General features: G+C 33.6%; 1 protein-coding gene across 6 annotated transcripts in view; it reads right to left on the minus strand.

Annotated features, from left to right (window-relative positions):
- The window catches only part of CCSER1 (coiled-coil serine rich protein 1), a 1,130,224-nt gene that overhangs the window by 844,556 nt on the left and 265,011 nt on the right, over window positions 1–20,657 (minus strand). For all 6 annotated transcript variants that reach the window (XM_072940467.1, XM_072940491.1, XM_072940473.1 and 3 more), the window contains exon 5: window positions 16,526–16,646. In XM_072940467.1, coding sequence (XP_072796568.1) covers window positions 16,526–16,646 — 121 coding nt within the window. The remainder of the gene's footprint in view (window positions 1–16,525; window positions 16,647–20,657) is intronic.

Consider the following 20,657-nt stretch of genomic DNA (forward strand, 5'->3'; position numbering starts at 1 on the left):
TGACCAGGAGAAAGAAATCATTATTGATGATTTCCTGAGATGTAGGCATGGAGGTGAGAATCTTTGTATTTAACACAGTTCCTGGGAGTAAAGTCTATGACATTTTATTTGGAAATCAAGGGAAAGTCTAACTTTAAGGACTGATGACCACAATGTGATGAGGTTACATTTTCATATATTTAACTATTTCTATGATAAGTAACGTAAAGGAGAACTTTGAATGTAAAGCATAAAATAGAGTCTCCTTACTTAGAAAAAAAAAACTACCATAAAAACAGATGAATAGAAGAAGCCAGCTAGCATACAAGGTAAGAGGAGAATTCTAGGCAAATTAAACAAAATATATTAAAGCCCTAAGCAAAAGAAGGAAGTATGTATTTAAGAACTGAAAGGCCAGTGTGAGCGGAGAGAATAAGAGAATTGGCTTAAGACAGGACAAAGGGAGAGATGGAAAGGAGCTAGACAATTTAAGGCCCTGAAGGACATATCAGAATGGCTTTAACTTGATGCTAAAGATAATGATTTTGAGATCTCACTTTTGAAAGATGTCTGAGTTGTGAAGACTGTCTGGAAGGAGAGACAAGAATAAATGTGGAATTCCACTTAGGTTACTGAGATCAGCTGTGAATTCTTTGTAAGGTGGCAGCAGTGCAGAGAAAATCTGCTGGAGAGCCTTGATATCAGGAACCATCTTTGGTTTCAAAAATGAACAATTAGTAGATGGTAAAATCATTTACTAAGCTAGCTAACACCTGAGGAGAAAGCGGTCTTAGGAAAATGTCTTTGATTATTTATTTAAGTTTGTGGGATGGTTGTTAGGCAGGAAATTTACAATTAGCCATGCTGAGTTTGTGATGCTTTTGAGACATCCTAAGAGAGAAGATAATTAGAATGCTGAACTTACAGAACTAGAAAGCCTGGTTTGGAAAGATGAATCTCCTAGCGTAAGCTCTTGGAATCATGTATTTAACCGCTGCTTATGTGAACCATCACCTTGGCACTAATCTTTGGTAGATGGTATTTGGGACATGCTGTAACAACATATTAAACTACCTTTCTCAGAGCCCTGTACTCTGTGTGTGTGTAAGTGGTAGAATATTTATAACATAAAATTTAAAATTTTAATCATTTTAAAATGTAGGGTTGGGTGGCATTAAATACATTCACACTGTTGTGCAACCACCACCACCATCCATCTCCAGAACTCTTTTATCTCCCCAGACTGAAGCTCCACATCCATTAAATAATAATCCCCCATTCCACTAGCTTCCTTGTTCTTTTGTGGCTGGCTCATATGATTGAGTATAATTCATCAAGTTTCGTCCATTCTGTAGCATATATCAGGATTTCCTTCCTTTTTAAGCATGTCCGTTTATTTATTTATTTAGGTGGGGGGATTTCCTTCCTTTTTAAGGCTGAATAACATTCTGTTGTTTGTATGTACTATATTTTGTTTATCCATTCATCTGTCAATGGCCATTGGGGTGCTTTCATCTACTGTATATTGTGGAAAATGCTGCTATGAACATGGGTGTGCAAATATCTGTTAGAGTCTCTACTTTTAATTCTTTGGGGTATATATAAAAAAGTGGAACTTTCAGATGATATTTTATATTTAATTTTTTGAGGAAACACCATACTGTCTTTCTTCCACAGCTGCATCATTTTTCTAACTCTTTTAAAAGGGGGTTTCAATTATCATTGAACACATAATAAAAATGCTGAATGATTCTGGCCTAAAGTTGAACTGTTGCAGCTTACCAACAATCCTCCTTCAGATTAGTATGTAAGCAGTGCAGTAAACAGCACATATGTGGTCCATTTTTATATACAATTTCTATGAGCTTTTATTTTAGACAGTGAAATGATAATACACATATTCCACAATTTTTTTATCTATGAAGCATAAACATGGTTTTTTGGTTTCATATGAATTAGTTTGCATTTGTTATTATTCTGTCAATTTAAATGGCTTAGAAGTAACATTTTACACTTGATAAATTCCTGCTTTCAGATTAACATATATCTCATTGGTTGGTTTTGATTTTTTTTTAAATAAAGTAACAGAAATACTAATTTGTAACATATTGTACAATAATATTTACAGATTTTAAATATCATCATCTGTATAATTATAATGCAATTATAATATGAAATTTTTATTGAGTTTTTTTTTGATATTTTTAATTTGGGGCAGGAGGAATGATCATTGCTTAATATCTACAAATTTAACAAGCCCAGAAATATCTCTGAACCCTGAAACTGAAACCATGAATTACTTCTGTGCCAACTGATATCAAATTTACAAAGTATACACAACAGCTATTTTGACAACTGCATTCTTTCTACTGGCACAAAATTATCATAGATAAATAAAATATGTACAACAGAAAAATATAGAATAAGTTCCCAGAAGAAATTTATATTTTAAATTTGTATGAGTCTGCAATTTTTTTTGTTTTTGTCTTTAAGATCTTTTTGAGTTGAGTAAGTCATTTATAAACTAAAAGAGTACTGATTAACAGGAAATACACGTAAGTGTCTGCCCTCTTGAAACTTAAGTAATTTCTACTGGCATTAGACATTATCCGCTGTATTAACAGTGGAATGGAGAACGAGTAAAACTTTAACCAAACTTTGTCTTTACTGGTAGCAACATAGACCAACCTTTATAAATTGGTCCTTCAACTCAACCAAGATTCTGAAGATGATTAGTTAAAGAGCAGTATGTTCAATACACCTGGCAATGCATTTAGTTTGTTTTTCAACTTAATTTGCTCTCAGTTCACTTTGTATAGGACACTGAAGTAGTTACAGATTGCTCTCCAGGGCCTCTGGGTCATCAAAGGACATTTAAAGCTTTGTCAGCCTTGTTAAAAAGATAAAAACTATAAAAGATGTTGTAATACTCTGTTATATTCCCAATCTCATCATGGTGATGGGTGAAATAAATCATTTCCAATTTCTCTCAGGGAGCTTTAAATAGCTTCTAATAATTTCTTTTCACCTCCAGGTCAACTGTAGGTATGGGAGAAAATGTGATCAATAATTGGGATAATAATACAGTAGATTTAACAAGTCATTCCCTGTTGTTTTTTTTTTTCTTTCTAAGATAAGGAGAAAATATTTCTTTGTGGCACATTAATCTTATAACCATAAAACTTACTCAAGTAATCAGTTTTAAATTTAAATGGTAGCCATTTACCATGCAAAAATTTTAAACTGCTAGGTAATTAATGATGTGAAATATATAGAAACTACATTAAATTTAAATCATAAAACTGCTGTCAGCCAGCTGCTTCTTATTATATTTTTTGACATTATCAACTTTCTGAAAGTAAACTTTCATTCATTTTTAAAAGGCTTTCTAATTTGTTTCTTATTTCAATTAAATGATAAAGCATGTATATATAATTCAATATGATGCAACAATTTTCAGTTCTATATGTTTAAGCAAAAGAGCATTTTTCTCTTCAAATATGTAAATTTCAAATAGCAAAATAGGAGAAAAAAAAAGAGATTACTTCTCTAGCTTTACTCTATTATCAAATTCTGAGTGGATGATCAAGTACAGGATTATTTTCATAGTTATGTATAATGTGATAGAAATAACATACTTACTAGGAAAGAAAAGTATAGACATATAAAGTCTAATATTGACTTTTGGCATTTACACATTTAACTTAGTCCCTGATATTATTCAGTCAGTCTGTGATGGGATGGGATAAGAAAATAAGAACATACTGAAATATGATGTGTTAGTAAGAGAGGAAAAATGTGTAAATTTTCACCTGGAGTGGGACAGGTTTTAGTGCAGAAGATACTAGAGTTTATAGCTTAATATAAACAAAATAGAATAGCTTTTAAATGATAAAAATGCTTAAAAATAGAAAACTATAATTTTACCAATATTTAATTCTTACTACTTATTTTGTCAAATTTTTGAAATTACATTATACACAGAAATGTAAAATAGCAACTTACAATGTCATAGTAGGAGACTGGGTAACTTCACAAAATATTTATTTTAAATTCTCCACTTTTAAGAGGAGATAAGGTCAGGGGAGAAAAAACAGCCCTATGGTAAAATTGTAACTGGTATGGAATAACTAAACTCAGAAAATACAAAGAAAAAATAATTGTGATTCACATAAAAACACAGCACCCTTTAAAAATCTTTTCTTATAACTTGGTTTTGTTTAAAAAATAAAAAAAAATCACATTCTTGTTTTAATTGTTGTATCTTAATTATCTTTAGCTAAATATAACATTTTTAAATCAAAGAAATGGATATAACACTTTGACTTAAATAATAATAATAACAATAACACAATACAGCTGATCTTGTTTGGAATAGATTCTCCAGATTGGAAGAGGTTTTAAAGATCACTGGGTCCCATTACCTCTATGGCCGTAAATCCACCTACATTATTTATACAAAATAGTCATATAAAAATTTCAATGACAAGAAGCCCACTACATCCATTGACTGTTATCAAATCCATTCTTATACCATAATCTATCTTTGTACATATCATCCTTGCAAATCTCCATTATGTCTTTTACATCCACACAGAACCATGAATAAGACATTTCTATTCCCAAATTACAGAGACAATACTAAGCTTAATTCTGTAATATCTAATATCTAAACTCTATATTATTAAAAACAAATTTTATTTTGATGCACTAGATTATGGTATCTCTGGAAACATGTTGACATTTTAAATGGATATACTGGGTAAAGAGAGCATCTTTTTTTTCCACCTTATTCCACCTCTCTAAATTTATATATGCCTTTTTATTCCTTGACAAAACACGCAACTTTAACCTTACTGATAAGGACTTAATAAAAGTTATATTCCAAAGAAACATAAAAACAGAGAAAATAACAACAACAATAAAAGTATTAAGTACCTAGTAAAATGAATGGTACTAAGCAGGAAAGAAGGATTAAAAAAAACAGTTTTCTTCCTGGCTCATTTGAGGAGAAATAGGTGCACAAATGAAGAGGTACTGATTGATTGTGATAATCAACAGTGAAGAATTGTGTTACTTAAGTTCCTCTATTTATTCTGTTGATTTGCAAATGCTAATCGTCTTTTGCATTCTTGGTTTCTAATGACATTCACATTTTTTAGGTTGTAAAAGTCTATAAAAAGAACTGAATATGAAATAAAATGATTGTCTAGTGTGTCGAGTTCTACACTTAGTAATTAAAGTAACTGAAAGGAAAGTATAATTTATTCTTTTTTTAAAGGGTCATCTGGGACAAGTTTCTTAATCTACATGTGCCTTGGTTTCCTCAGGTATAACCTGGGGATGATAATAACACAGAATATTGTTGGGAGGATTAAATGAGTTAATATTTGTAAAGCTTAGAATAATGCATGACACTTAGTATGAACTATATAAGTACTAATGAATAAACAAATATACTATTTTGAACAATATATTTATAAATTCAACAAACAATATTCCAGTGTCTACAATGTATAAAATTTTGTGTTGAGTACAAGAGATTAAAAAATAATCAAAAAAGAGACTAATGGAAAATACCTGTCCTCAAAAAATACTCATCTTAAGTGGTGAGAGATATCACAGAATAAGGCAATTTTATTTTTGTCTAATAAGTACTATAATAGAGGTGTTCAAATATTATAGGAGTGCATGGGAGTGACTTGGTCTAAAAGAACATTGATTTTTTTCAGCAATTGTGGGGATCCTTTAATTTGGAGATTTGAGAATAGTCATCAATGCTTATTATAGACTTCTCTAAAAAGCAAAGTGAGGCTCCTTCACATTTTACAAAATGCTCTCCTAGATTTTCACTCCTTAGAATGTCTCTGTGAAGTTTGTGCTGCCAGTGTTTGTTCTACAGAGAACTACAGTTTAGAAACACAAACAGCCTTATCATGTGCCAGACAAGTGAGTCAGGTTTCCAAACTCCTAGTTCAGAGATCTTTTCAATCTGTATGAGAAAATTACTGTTTGAATTCATGTGGCATCTTCAAATATTAATTATTCAAATATTTTCTATGTTAATATTGAAATATTAACAGTGGCTAGGAATAAATCAAACCTAACTTTATTTTCAATTTGACAGTATGAGATAACTATAATGGTTGGTTCTACTTGCTAAATTAAAGATAACTTATTTTATCCCCAAAATAAATAAAAATTAATCATTTTTGATTTTTGAGTACCTACTATTTATCATTATCCTAAGTACACAGCAGATTAAGAAAAAGATTTTATTGTAAAAGAGACTCAAATTTAGCAGTTGAAAAAAGATAACTTTAAAAAATAAGTAATTACATGTTATGAATAAGTAAACTTGAGAAAATATCTAAAATTATAAATTCCATGGAACATCATGTTTATATAGACCTCCTCGACTATCCTTTACCCCCAACTTCCTCCTATAAGAGATATTAAATCAGTCATTTTTAATTTTCTTTTTTGTGCCCAGAATTATTCTACACATTTTATATTTATATATTGAATACCTAAACAACCTTAGAAAGCAGGTGCTGTTGTCTTTACTTTATTGATAAAGATACTGGATTTCAATAAAATTAACTCGCTCTACATCATCTGCTGATAAGTAGAGATATGTTAGATTTCAAAGCTTTTGATTTTTTTCTATTAGTCTATCATGAAAGGGGAAAAACAGGAAATTAATATTGGGTGGTATAGCCTTGTTTATGGTGTTATTAAATATTTATGTTATTATCCACATTATAGAAAAGTTGAACTATTTCATTTATCGGCAAACAGAATTCTTCCATGGGATGATGTCAGCAGGGGCAGCTGAAGGTGGCACCATGACTTTTATCTGTGCATGAGAGCTACTTCCACAACAATGGTGGTGCATCAGCAGTCTTTTTTAGCGATCTGATACACTGTATTTCAATATCACACTATAAAGAGTACAATGGTACTGTACTGCACTGATGAACTGAAACACTTCAGTCATCTTACCAGGCTGTTACAACTCAACTGAAAAATAGCATTTGTGTGTTCACTGTACAAAGAAGGATTGCCAGATCAGATGCAAATGTTACAATAGGATTTCTTGACTGTTCTGCACAAGGGACCAGATATTATGACTCGCTAAGGAGCAGAAAGAGAAAAATAACAACGCTTAATCAAGTGGAGCAGTTCCTCTGAGGATTTTTATTTATTTATTTAGTATTAAAATCCACTAGTTCTTGAGTAACACATGAAGTATAAAAATAATCAACTTTCTTGAATCTTTTTTAAATTTAATTAATCAGTAACTCATGAGACTACATTTTCCATTAAGGTGAATAGATATTATGAACACAGAAGGATCCTCTCATAAGTGATAGCAATTGATATAGCTTAACTGATGAAACACCTAGACTGCCCCTCTTTTCTTCCCACCTTGGGCTTCTTTCTGCATGAGTAGGACCTCAGGCCAGAGGGTGAATTCAGCCCATCTAAGCTCTGTCCACCACTGCTGGTGATGGCCTCTTCCTTTGCAGCCCTGTGGGCCATTGTGTGGGAGTACATCAGGGAGGGGAGGACTCAGAACCACTTGAATGGGAATTCCTAGCACGGTGGGTGGTGGAGGCAAAGGCTCAAAGAGCCATAGAAACACTGGCTCTTTGGAACTCTCACCTTGTTCCAGAGAAGGGAGAAATGCAGTCCTCTCAAGTACAGAACCCAAGGCAAGAATTTGGCCTGCCTAGAACTAAGGGCAGTGGTACTGAAGGATAGATTTAGGTTTTGTGAGGCCTGAAGTTTAAAATCTGGAAGAGCCATTAAAAAAAATGTCAGAAAAAAAGAAAGAAAGAAAAAAAAAAAGGATCTTTTCTAGGGCTTTGTGAAGGGCCCTCAGGTACAAGTGAGGGGTATGAAACTTAAGCTTCCTCTTCCTCACAGTAAATGCCTCACCCCTGCACCAGCGTGAAAAGTATAGGGGAGAGGTTCCCCGTTCCAAGTTGGTGAGAGGAGTTTTAAAGAGGTTGCACTTGGCTCTAAGACCTCGTGACTGGGCACAAAAGTGGTCTCTGCCGAGGTCTCCTTCTGGGTGGGCCAACTCTTCTGCAGTTCCTTTATTAAGACTGGATGGGTATATCCTTAGCCTCCATCTCCTGGGTTTTCTCATACTCCAGACAGTTCACAGAAACCATCTCAGCCTCCCTGACCAGCTCTGAGAGCTCAGGACGCTACCTCTGCTTTCGCAGCTGGCCAGTCCATCCTCACTCTCCGGACTTTCTGGCAGGTGTTAAAATCTTGTCCATGTTCTGCTTTGTTTTTCTCAGGCATACATCAGCATCTGTCTCTTGTGTTTTCAATGGCACAAAACACACCTGAAACTCTAAATGATTCTCTTGAAGACCCTTCACTAGATTTGGGATTAGAAAGTTACTCCTCCCAATGCCATCTCTTCCTCCTAAAACCGTGGAGGAGACTCAAACTTAGGCAACAGCTCTTTCCACAGAAATCTCTTCACTTATCTCCTCTGACAGCTGCCTCTACCCTTGAACTGACCAAAATCACAAACAGGTGTTGTTTTTTTCCAAAAACCTGCATGGGAAGAGGGCTGTTTCATATTCATAATAGTGCCTTATATTTATCATATCCATGCCTCAGTTTCTTTGTTTCAAATGAAAATTATGTTTATTAGAAGTCACAACTGATTAAAAGACATCCTATCAACTGAAAGAAAGATTTGCAATGCACATAGCAACTCAAGTTTGGAAATCAAAATATTAAAAGAACTTCTCCAAGTAAATAAAAAAGAAAGACAGATTCCCCCAGCAAAGAAATGGACAAAAAATATGGATAGGCAATTTATGGGACAGGAAACACAAATGTCCAATAAACACTTACAAAGATGTGCAACATCACTAGAAATAAGTCAATGAAAATCAAAACCCGATGAGATGCCAGGCCATACATGTAAGATCGGCACAAGTATAAAACCTGACAGGGCTAAGTGTGGGCAAGGGTGTGGGCAATGGGGAACCCCCTCCAGAGAATGGTTTAGTACTGTCTGTTGCAGTGAAAAAAATGTATGTATCTTACGACTCTGCCATCCATTTCCAGAGAAACCTCACACCAGCTCCAGAAGCCCACGAATGTTCATAGTAGAACTGTTTGTAAAGCAAACATTGCAAGCCATGCACATTTCCATTCACAGGAAATTGTATACATTCATTTTGATACATTTATATAATGCAATATTATTACACACCAACAAAAATAACTGAAGTAGAGTTATAAGTTAAACATTTACCAGCACACTACTGGGTAGTAGTTGTGCCTTCTGGATCCCCAAGGCTTGTGTTGGGGAAGAGGGAGCTGACTGTCCCTGACTGGCTCCAGGATGAGAAATAGGATCTTGGTGGGGATGATCTAGGGAGGTAGATTTGGGCTGAAAATAAAGAAGAGTTTTCTAACAGGCAAGGCTGGCCAAGGACAGAAGAAACTGCCCTCTAAGGATTGAGCTGCCTGTCATTGGAAGTATGTGAACAGGGATTGGGCAACTTCTTCATGCAAGTATATCAGTAGTGTAAGGATAGGTTTGGATAAAGATGGTTTTTATGATGACTTTTCCATACCAAGAAGTTCTGTGGTTCTCTGATTCAGTCAGTTTTCAAGGTGTGATCAAACAGGACAGGACTGAAAGAGTAACCAAACTCTGACACACCACGTAATGAAATGCTGCTCACTAATCAAAGGGCATGGACCATGGCACATGCAGTGGCATGAATGGATCTCAAAAACACACTGAGTGAAAGAAGTCTGTAAAATGGCACACAAAACTATGTGATTTCATCTAAGTCATGCTTCAGATTCTGATTTTTTTTAATGGGAGAGTTTTAAAGCACCAAGTGGTAGACAGTAAATAAAGGATGAGAATAAAATATAGAAGGAAAATTATTGGTAAAGAATCCTAAGAATTTACATAAGGAACTAAGTGGAATTTACTTACATTTATGAGCATTATCAGTGAGAATCAGTGGCCCTGATTCAGGAAGGAACTTTGTGCAAAGCGCATGTATTATGTAGTTCCACTGATACATAAACTAAAAGACTATCAAAACTTTCCCTTGACTAAATTATCACTAATTCAAAGTAACATGTTACGGTTATCACAATAATACATTATCTTATCATAACTGCAATGAGTGATTTCTTCTTTATGATAAGTGCTTGGTATTATAAGTTTTATTTTAATAACTATATTTCATTTCCCTTGGTTCTGAAAAATATATTGACCAAGTTGACTTTTCACATTTCACCATTTCAATGCCAGCACCCTAGTCCACGCTATTGTCAGCAATCTCTAAAACAGTGTCCCTGCAGACACTCAACCTGTCCTCCAGTAAGAGGTATGCTGGGAAATAGTTAACAACCAGTTCTCCAGGAGAGGGAAAAGCTCTGATTTATAGAATTTGCCAATTACTGTATTAAATACACCCACTATGGCTGACTTAAAGCTTCCAATCTAAGATTACTGCACCTAGAGTTGGGAAGAAATGGTAGCAATTTGGTTTGCCCAAGCCAGCTGCATAACACAACTGCCCCCATCACACCCAATTTGCTTTTCATAAGAAACCAGGATGAAGTTTCCAAAAGAGAAAACTGATTGTATCACGTGGGCCCTACTTAAAAACACCTTTTTGTCTCCCTTTTACTTTCACCAGCCCCTTTACTTTCTCCCAGCCATCCAGAATATTTGAGCAAGCTGTTCTCTCTGCTGCTTTCTTCCTTTGCTTTCTCACTTAGTTAACTAATATCCTCCATATCTTAGCTCAAGCGTCACTTCCTCGGGGAAGTTTTCCCTGACTTTCTTGGCTATGTTAAAGCCCCTTACCATCAGCCCTTATAACATGATATATCTCTACATTATAGCCATTGTCACATTCACTGTTTTGCACTTCTTGTTGCAATATATCAATTAAAATGTGTGTCTCCCCATCTATACCCTAAGCTTCATGAGAGACCTGCTTTTCAACTCAAAATCCCAAGCCCTGAGCACAGTGCTAAAAACAAAGCAAATACTCAAAAACAACCTATTTTTTAACGGATTAAATTAATGAATAAATATCTACCTGAAAGGATAAATGAATAATTTCCCCTGAAATTTGTAAAGAAATATTGGAAATTAGCTAATAATAGAATTATTTGATGTGTCTCCAGCACAACTAGAGTTTATGTAACAACTTTATGGATGACATTAAAGAGGCCTTAAACTTTTCCAAATTTAACATATGACAGTATTCATTCATTGTAAAACCAACTAAAAAGAGCTGATGGAACTTTCAACTTGTGTTCTTAAGTATCCTCTAAGAATGAAATAGGTTAAGTTTAGCCATTCTTTAAAAACAAGTCATTCTGTACTAAATGATAGCATTGTGCCCTTTCAGAAGCAGCTTGGTGAACCTTCCTCAGGTCAACAAGGTGAAACACTCCAAGGAAGCCTTGAAACATGGATTGACTGACAGAAGGGATAGGTAATGCTTTGTTTCCATAAAAGGAAACAATAGATCAAATCTCTTAAGAAGCTTAGATCTCTGTATATAAAATAAAAACAAAATATGGAAATGGACAAAGAAGTAATAGAATAATTTCTTACTCTCCCTTTCACGTCTACATTTCTAAATTTACAATGGCCATAAAACCCCTTCTTTTTATTGAGTTATGATACATAGAAACAGGGTGTCTGCATGTCAACAACATATTTCTAATAAAAACACAAAATAAAATCCATAATCAATCATGGAAGTAGTATTCTTTCATTCTCTTCAGATTTTGAATTTTATTTACCGTTCATGAGGTGCTCATTTGCACACAGCTGTATTTTGAGAAATGTCCACTTCTGAGTAACATGCTGGGGCCACTGGAGCCCCGCCTGCAGCCAGCATCTCCCTCTGATTGCCTGGGACCCAGCCGGGCTTTCCTGGGCTGCAGGAGGTACTCTCATGTGGAGTCGTGGGTGATACCCCAGATTCTGCCTCCAGGGACCCCTAGACCTGCCCACTACTGTCCAACCGCTGGACGAGGCTCCCAGCACCTGCCGTCCCCCAGGCTGTCTCCCCAACTGGTTCTTCCATTACCACCTCCCAAATTAACTGTGCATCTCCCCCCAGTTTTTTTTAGTATGAGGACATATTTTTAATATGAGGATTTTAATAAATGTATAAAGATTCACGCTTAACGCTTTGATTCCAACATTCTACACTTATGGTCAAATATTTGAAAATTGTATACTCTTTTTGCATCAAAGAGACTTTTCTATTTTTTCATAAAACTTATCCTTTTCATGGCATTCCGAGCTACCTAGACTGAAAAGTAAAGTAAAATCTACATATTTGTTTTCTGAATTAAGATAAACTTTAGATACATAAATAAGAGACAAGCTCTGACGTAGTCCCACTATAGTGCTCAGAATGTAGGTTTCCTTCCTAGAAGATTCAGGTACTTCCTCCCTATCACTTGCCATGCTGAAAAATTTATACTTCACTCCTAAAAGGAATTCATAATTCCTATTTTTTTCTTATTGAATGTACTTAAAACTGATACATACATGAGAATATTTTTTTAAATTGTCAAACAGAGACTATTTATTAATCACCAGAATATGACTGAAAGTTGGTAAGATAATAGAAATATGTCAGTCATAAAATTCTTACATTCTGAAATGACATATCAATACAATGGTATAATTAAGACCAATATTCTGGATTTATCTGCATAAATAAATTTATACTGCTATATCAACAAACCTGACTTAGCTTCCAACAATCATATGCTTGACCAAAATCTATACCTTACATTGGAGAAATAGCATCTGTTGTCTTTATACTGTGATTTACCTTTTTATGTGTATTTTTTACCTTTTCACTTAGATTACAACAGCCTCAAAAATACATTATCTTACAAATTCTTCTGTCTGAAAAGTCTTATGTATTCTGAAGCCCATGTACAGAGAAGATGATTGCAGTTCTTCCCAGCAAGATACCTACGGAGTTCTAAATTATGGTTTCCAAGCTTTAACGACTCAGTGGTTTATGAATTCATCATGTAAAACATGTAAAGTTAGAAATAAATATTTACATAAAGAGATAATTCCATTCTGAAGTTAAAGGGAATATTAGGTATCCAAAGACAATGTCTCAACTTACTGCATTCTGATAACTCAGTATTATATTGGTGGGTTATTATTTTTCATAAGAAATCCAAAATACACAAAATGAGTAACACTACACAGGGCTTTGGTAACTCCATTTATAAAAATGTGATATGTTTATTTACCTAATATATTTATTGTAAAAATTTTTTTAATTATATTCTCGACTTCATATTGTGTTTTAGGTATGGCTCTCCAAGATAGATAAAGTAACTCCCATATTAAAAATAAACAAACTTTGGTTATGAAAGCATCAAAAAACAGCCCAAGGCAGGAATTCCTAACCATCAAGTTATACTGCCTCTCAACAGCACAGGTGGATAAAATAATATCAAATAGAATTAAGTAGGTGAAAAATTATTTAAAATGAGAACTGAAGATATACATAATTGTATTTTAAAGTAGTATTTCAACAACCATAGTTTTAATGTAGTTATTTCAGCATCTATATTTCAATATCTATAATAAAGAATTCTGACTTTTAAAACTAATGATGGTACTGCCTATATTGAGCAGCCACTGTTTTGACTTCCTAGCATCTGTATCTGCCTTCTTTCACCAACATCACCCCTATTTTGAGTGTGGAATCACTTTTTCCACCTCATCTTCACCCTCTGCTGCAGAGTTTGTCATGTAAAATGATTCCAGCCAATCACATCATCAAATATTCCTGGGTACAGTGAATGCCTCAGCATAGTCATGTCAAACAAGCTAAGCCGGTCAAAGTCAATAACACTCAGATATGGCTTTGTTGTTTTGATTAAAGGGAAAGAGAAATCATTTATTTCCACTGGATTTGTTGAAAAGATAAAAATTTGTCCCAGTAGCTGCTGAAGACAGTAATGTCACCACTAGAGGAACCTCTCTGAAAATGGAACCTACAGACAAGACAGCAGAACAAAGAGATGCAGATGGAGAGAATGACCCTCCAGGACACCGTCAGAGTACTAGATTGAATCATACTTGAGGAAATATTTACCTCTACACTTTCAATTACATATTGTTATACAATAACAATCACTACCCTTGATTTTTCTGAAACCAATTTGCATCTGGGCTTTGTTCATTGGCAAACAAAAATTCTGAATTAATCACTATATCTGAATTGATATTGTGTTCTTGCCACATAGTCACACTTAGCATATAATTATCAAAACAGTAGCATGAGACATGGAGGGCATATGTAATTTCCATTTGATATATGACCATCATTTGAATGGCTTCAATAAGATCACAACTGAATATATATATATATATTAGAAAAAGTTTTAAAATATGAGAAGTCTATGCCTTCCTGGTCAGCTCAAATGGTAAGAAAAATATAATAGAGCTATTAATCAAGTAATCAATAACTAATTGAATGTGAGATGTGAGGGAAAACATACTGTGATTTTAAGAAAAATAATGGTAGCGCTACATAAATACAGAAATCAGAAGGAATGAAAAACTTGAGGGGTCTAGAGGAGTCATTAATTTGATTTAGACACATTTAGCATAAGATTCTGGTAGGTTACCTAGTTAGGTAAGTCTGGTAAAGAATTTAAATATTAAACTTGCATAATAAGAAACTTGAGAAGAAGAATTTGTATCTGTAAGTCACCAGTAACGTTGGTAGCTGCAGCTATGGAAGGGGCAACGTAACTAACACCTTTATGGATTTTGAGATTTCAGATCTTGTAACAATATTACTTCACATAACACTCACAACGAGCCTGTAAATATGGTGATATCACCCCAATTAACAGATGTAGACAAAGAGTTTAAATTAAATGTCTCCAATTTCCATCTAATACGTAGCAGAGGTAAGATTTTAACCAAGGTCTCTCTGACTTAGAAAAACAAAACCAATAACAAAACCTGCACAAATGAATGAATGATTCTGTTGAGGGAGAGTTTAAATAACAAAATAGATTCAGAGAATAAAGGAGAGTATCAGAGTGAATGCAGGATAACAGGAAGAAAAAGGGCAGCCAGTTAACAAATGCTGTCTACTTCAATATATACCTCCAAATAAAAAGAATGAATATTTATAAAGTAGCTAAGACAAGAAAAAAGACATTTTATGTAAGCAAATAATACTATTCACCACTTTTAAGCAGTCACTGAAAGATAATTAAGAGAATTTAAGATCCAATTTACAAATATATAAACTCATACATACATTGCAAAAAACGCATTTGAGTTTTCTAATATAATTCAATTGGCATATATGAGATGTAATTTTCCTCCTATTAGACAAAAAATGACTTTCAGAACTTAAAAAATAAGACTATATTAAGAGTAGTTAAATTGTTTTCACTTTTAGATTGTATTAAAACTGAATTACAATCATTACTTTCTGAATTGGTTAGTATTTCTTTTCTCTGTAATGAGAATATTAACACGGACTATCTTCATGCAATCAAATATATACATTGCTCCATTTGAATTCAACATTATTGAATGCAACATTAAGGGATTTTCTAATTGATTTCACAGAGTGTATCAGACACTATCATGTTCCAGGAAACTCAGTCTTCAAGAGCTAATGCAGTAGAAAGACATCAAGAAACAAAGTATGATACAGTTAACCTAATGGGGAAAAATAGTAGGTGCTTCAAAGAAACTCTCACCTGCCAGCAACCCTTGGAGACACCATACATCACCATGTCTCCAACCTGAGACCTTCAAGCGGGCATGGCACTGCTTTCACTAGAAAATCAGCAGTAGGTTTTCCCTTTTCATTTACTTAACACATAACTAGAAATAATCCTAGTTTATTTGATATTTCAAGTCCATAGATCGTACTTTTGTTATCATGAATTTAATTCTCTTTGGCTACTATAAGAAAAAAATCTATTATTTTTTCCACATAAGATCAAATTTAAATTTAAATGCAGTTTGATCTGTTTAAATGGAAAAATACGAAAACATTAAATAGTTAAAGTTAAAAATAACTTTCATTCCTTATAAAAGTGCAAACCAACTTAAGGCTAAAAAACTTATATTTAAAATTGATCATATTTTAGACCATTAAAACCCGCAACTATAAGATAAGGAATCTGAGAACAGCACATCCATCACCACAGTATTAAGGAAATAAAGTCCTTCTGTCTACTTACATTACTCAGGTAACAAAATGAAACTTGAATGGCATATAGTTCAAACACACAAAGTCAGAAGGCAGAAGTCACCCACTGAGGCATTAAAGGATAAATCACTTCTTTTAAATGTACAAAATTTATTTCTGTTCTCTCAGTATACTAGCATTAATACATTGATTATATGTAACAATTTCTGAGTGATTTCATTCTGATCAGTTATCTAATTATCTAATTAGTTTTATAAAACTGAAAAATCAAATGAACAACTTACTGTTTGGAAGGTTCAGGAAATTTTAGTTCTTCTCTTTTCTTCATTTCTATTGTTGGTTCCATAGGAGTGAGAACCACAGCAGCACACGAGACCACAGAGTGGTATGAATCCTCCCGGCAAACTGTTTTATTAGAAAGAAATAATTGTAAACGTCAGAATTATTTCTCGACTATTCTCACTTTCTCTTTTTCTCTTTTTCATTTTTCAGTAAAATGAAAGAGGTAATTCAACTGAAATATTATCATTAAATTATCTTTAAGTATCATTTTCTACTCTGTCTTTCCAACCCGTAGTTGTATGACCTTAGGCACTTTTTCTTTTTTTTAAGCCACAGAGTGGAAAAGGTGTTGCCAATATTTTACAATCCTTCATTTTAAAAAAGCTTTTCACTGAAGAATAAGAAGTGCACAAATTATATACTGCTAATCTTTGCAACATAAACAACCTATTTAATTAGCATCAAGATTAATAAACCAACACCCTAACATGCTCTGAAATACCCCTTCCTTATCACTACTGTAGCTTCCAAACATAGCCATTATTATTACTTATATAACCATAGATTAGTTTTACCTATTTCTGACCTTTATATAAATGAGTTCATACTCTTCTGTGTGTGAACTATTTCATGTGTGGCTGACTTCATTCAACAGACATCTGTAAAACTCATTCATGTGCAGCAGTAGTTCATTCTCATACCTGTGGAGCTCTCCACTGAATAAATACAGCATGATATATTTGTACATTTTATTGGTGATGGACACTTGTATTGTTTCTGGTCCGAAGCTATGTCAAAATGTCTATAAACCTTCTTGTATTTTTTTTTGTGTGTGTATGCACAAATAGATTCATACTGCAAAAGTATCTAGAGCCTGTAATTGCTCATAGGGTATGCTCTACACTTTAGGTTCAGCTTTAGAGATACTTCCAAACAGTCTTCTGAACTGATTGTTCTAATTTTCATTCCCCCAGTTTCAGTTGTTCCACATCTATACTAACACTTGATTTTTGTCAGTTTTTTAAAATTTTAATATTTTGTTAATTTTCTATTGCTGTGTAACAAATTTGCATAAATCTAGTAGCTTAAAACAACACTCATTTATCATCTCACAGTTCTGCAGGTTAGAGGTTCATGTTGGCTCAGCTGGTTCTCTAACTAGGGTCTCACAACAATGTCAGTTTGACAGTGAGCCTGTACTCTCATCTAGAGTCTCTGGGGGAGAAAGCAATGTCCAAGCTCATTTAGGCTGTTAGCAGAATGTAATTCCTTACAGTAAGTAGGCCTCAGGTCTCTTTTACCTTGCATGTTGTTGGCCAGAGACTACTCTCAGGTCCTAGAAGCAAATCACGGGTCAATGGCCAATGGCCTTTCCATTTCAGTAATGGAAAATATCCCTCACAGGGAAAATAGCCCTCTCATGCTTCAAATCTCTCATTTCTTCTTCTGCAAACAGTGGAGAAAAAAATTCTGTGCTTTTTAAGGGCTCATGTGATTAGGTTATGCCCATGCAGAGTATCTCCTTTTGATTAACTGAAAGTCAACAGGTTAGTAACCTTAATTACATCTGTAAATTCCCTTTTTCCATGTAAGATAACATAATTACAGTAGTGATGTTGTATCATCTTCCATATGAGGGCTAGGGTCATGTGTCATCTTAGAATTCTGCCTACCACGGCTATCCCTATAAGTGTATAGTAGTGTCAAGTTGTAGCTTTGATTAATAAATTTTCCTAATAATTAATAAAACTGAGTGTGTATATATATATTCAATCTTCCTACATGGTTCTGATATGCACAAATTTTAGTTAGGTTTAGTTAAAGAACAACCAATACCCCCCAAAATATGGCTCAAATTTCAGTTGGCAAGTTAGCATGGCATATCAACTGTGAGAAATTATATAAAGTACAAAAGTACTTCTTCACTGTATCTTCAGTCCACAAGTCAATACACAAATAAAGAGATGCAAATCGAGATAGGTCACACACACACACTGCTTCTTTCAAAGTCTGTCGACAATTGGTCACTATGCATCTGTTATTCAGGTTAAGGACAGACATCAAAGTATATAGATGCATTGCTTCTTTCTCTCCCAATGATAAACTCATGCGAAATTTTACAAAAATGAATACTATAAGGAAGGAATTTGCCAATATGAATGAAAGTGCAGTAAAGAAACAAAAACTGATAGTGCTGGAAGTGATATTTGAGTTGATTATAAATGAATGGCCAATAATCAGTGATCTAAGTACTCATTTCAAGAACCATGACAGGGACAACAATGTAGAAACAGTCAAACACTGAGGATGACAGCACACATTAATGAAAGAGAGGACAAAAATACAACAGGAGCACGCAAGTCAGTGAAGAAGTATGGAGCCACCATCTCAGAAAGAGGTGTAAGAAATGATCCCAATGTTCTTCAATTTTCCCCTAAAAATATTGCTGAGTTATGAATCTGTTCAGCACTAGAGTCTGCAAATAAAATAGATGACCATTGAAAGCAGAGCTGAATTTAAATCAATCTTGTGGCACTCAAGAGGCAAAGATTACTGTCCAGTATGTGTCAAGGAGAAGCGCTAGTTTCCTCATCATCTCTTTCAATGCCATCAAACAGATTTTATTTCTTTCTCTTTTTTAAAAAGTTTGTGTCTACTTATCCTTGGCATGAGCTTTGAGTCTAAACCAAATAATTCTATTATAGCTGGGAGAAGAAAAAACTATTATATTTTAAATTTCCACTGTTGTCTTAAACAATGCTAGTGATGAAATCGATGTACAGTTACTGACTCATTCCTCTGGGATAACATTCACTTATTCAATAAATATTTAGTGAACTAATTGGTATGTTACAAGAAATATACTTAGGGGTAGGATTCAACTGTGAGCAAGACAGAAAAGTCTTCCCTTCCCCCAATTTTAATGAAGTTTTAATTTCTTCTAGAGATATTTTCAAGTAATAGGGTAATAAATTTGAGATCAGATGAAAAGTTACCTGGATCTCTGTGCGGGAAACAGAGCTGAGTTATTTTATTTTATTTTTTTAACATTTTTTATTGATTTATAATCATTTTACAATGTTGTGTCAAATTCATGGACATATACACACTCATTGTCACATTTTTTTCTCTGTGATTTATCATAACATTTTGTGTATATTTCCCTGTGCTATGCAGTGTAATCTTGTTTATCTATTCTACAATTTTGAAATCCCAGAGCTGAGTTATTTTAAAATGGAAAAGAGTGAGTAAAGAAAATGCTCTAAGTAAACAAGAATATTTTTCAAAACTAGGGAGCATTTGTTTGCTTAAGGTAATATGAGTATCAATATTTAATTTTTATGATCTAGAGGTTGGAACACTTGAAATTGAACTCAAAGACACTGAAGTTAAAAAAAAAGAATAACTAAGTCAATAAGAAAATAAGTCCCATTAATTGTTGTATGATGAAAGTAAAAATTAATAAACCTATCTAAAGGTGGATGGTTGGGAGTTTCATTTAAATGACTGAGTTTTTATATTTACCTGAAATTAAATTACACTAAAGTTTTAATACTTTTAAATTTCATTTATCACAAGATAAAAGAATTTGTGTAATAAATGCAAGTTAGGCAAATAGAGAAGTCACAACGTGAATGGGATAATAAAAGGGTACTACAGATTTTTCAAAACAAAGAATATGCCTAGGCTGTCCTTTCTGAAACAGAAAAAAAAAAAAAAGAACTAAAAGAAACCTTAGTCATATGTCTCTGAGAAGAGAAAGGATTTCTGAGGGTCAATAGATTAGTAGATAGTCATGTGACCACTATATATATATATACATATATACATATAATATTTAATACCTCAGATAAAATACCATATAAGTTTATATTTAAAACAGGAGACATTAAAATATTTCTGATATAAATACTGAATCATTGTTAGACTCTGAAAGGAAATTACACTGTAAGATCAATGGAAATAAATAAATAAAATGAAAATCAAAATTAGCCAACACAAGTCTCTACCTCACCACTTCACTAATAAGTCAACAAGTACATTTTCAAACATGTTAGAGATTCAAGATGAAAACAATATACAATTTTTATGAAATAGTACTGTACATATTTTTTTCACATTTGTTAGATTAAG

This window comes from Vicugna pacos, chromosome 2 (assembly GCF_048564905.1).
Source record: "Vicugna pacos chromosome 2, VicPac4, whole genome shotgun sequence".
Classification (NCBI taxonomy): domain Eukaryota; kingdom Metazoa; phylum Chordata; class Mammalia; order Artiodactyla; family Camelidae; genus Vicugna; species Vicugna pacos.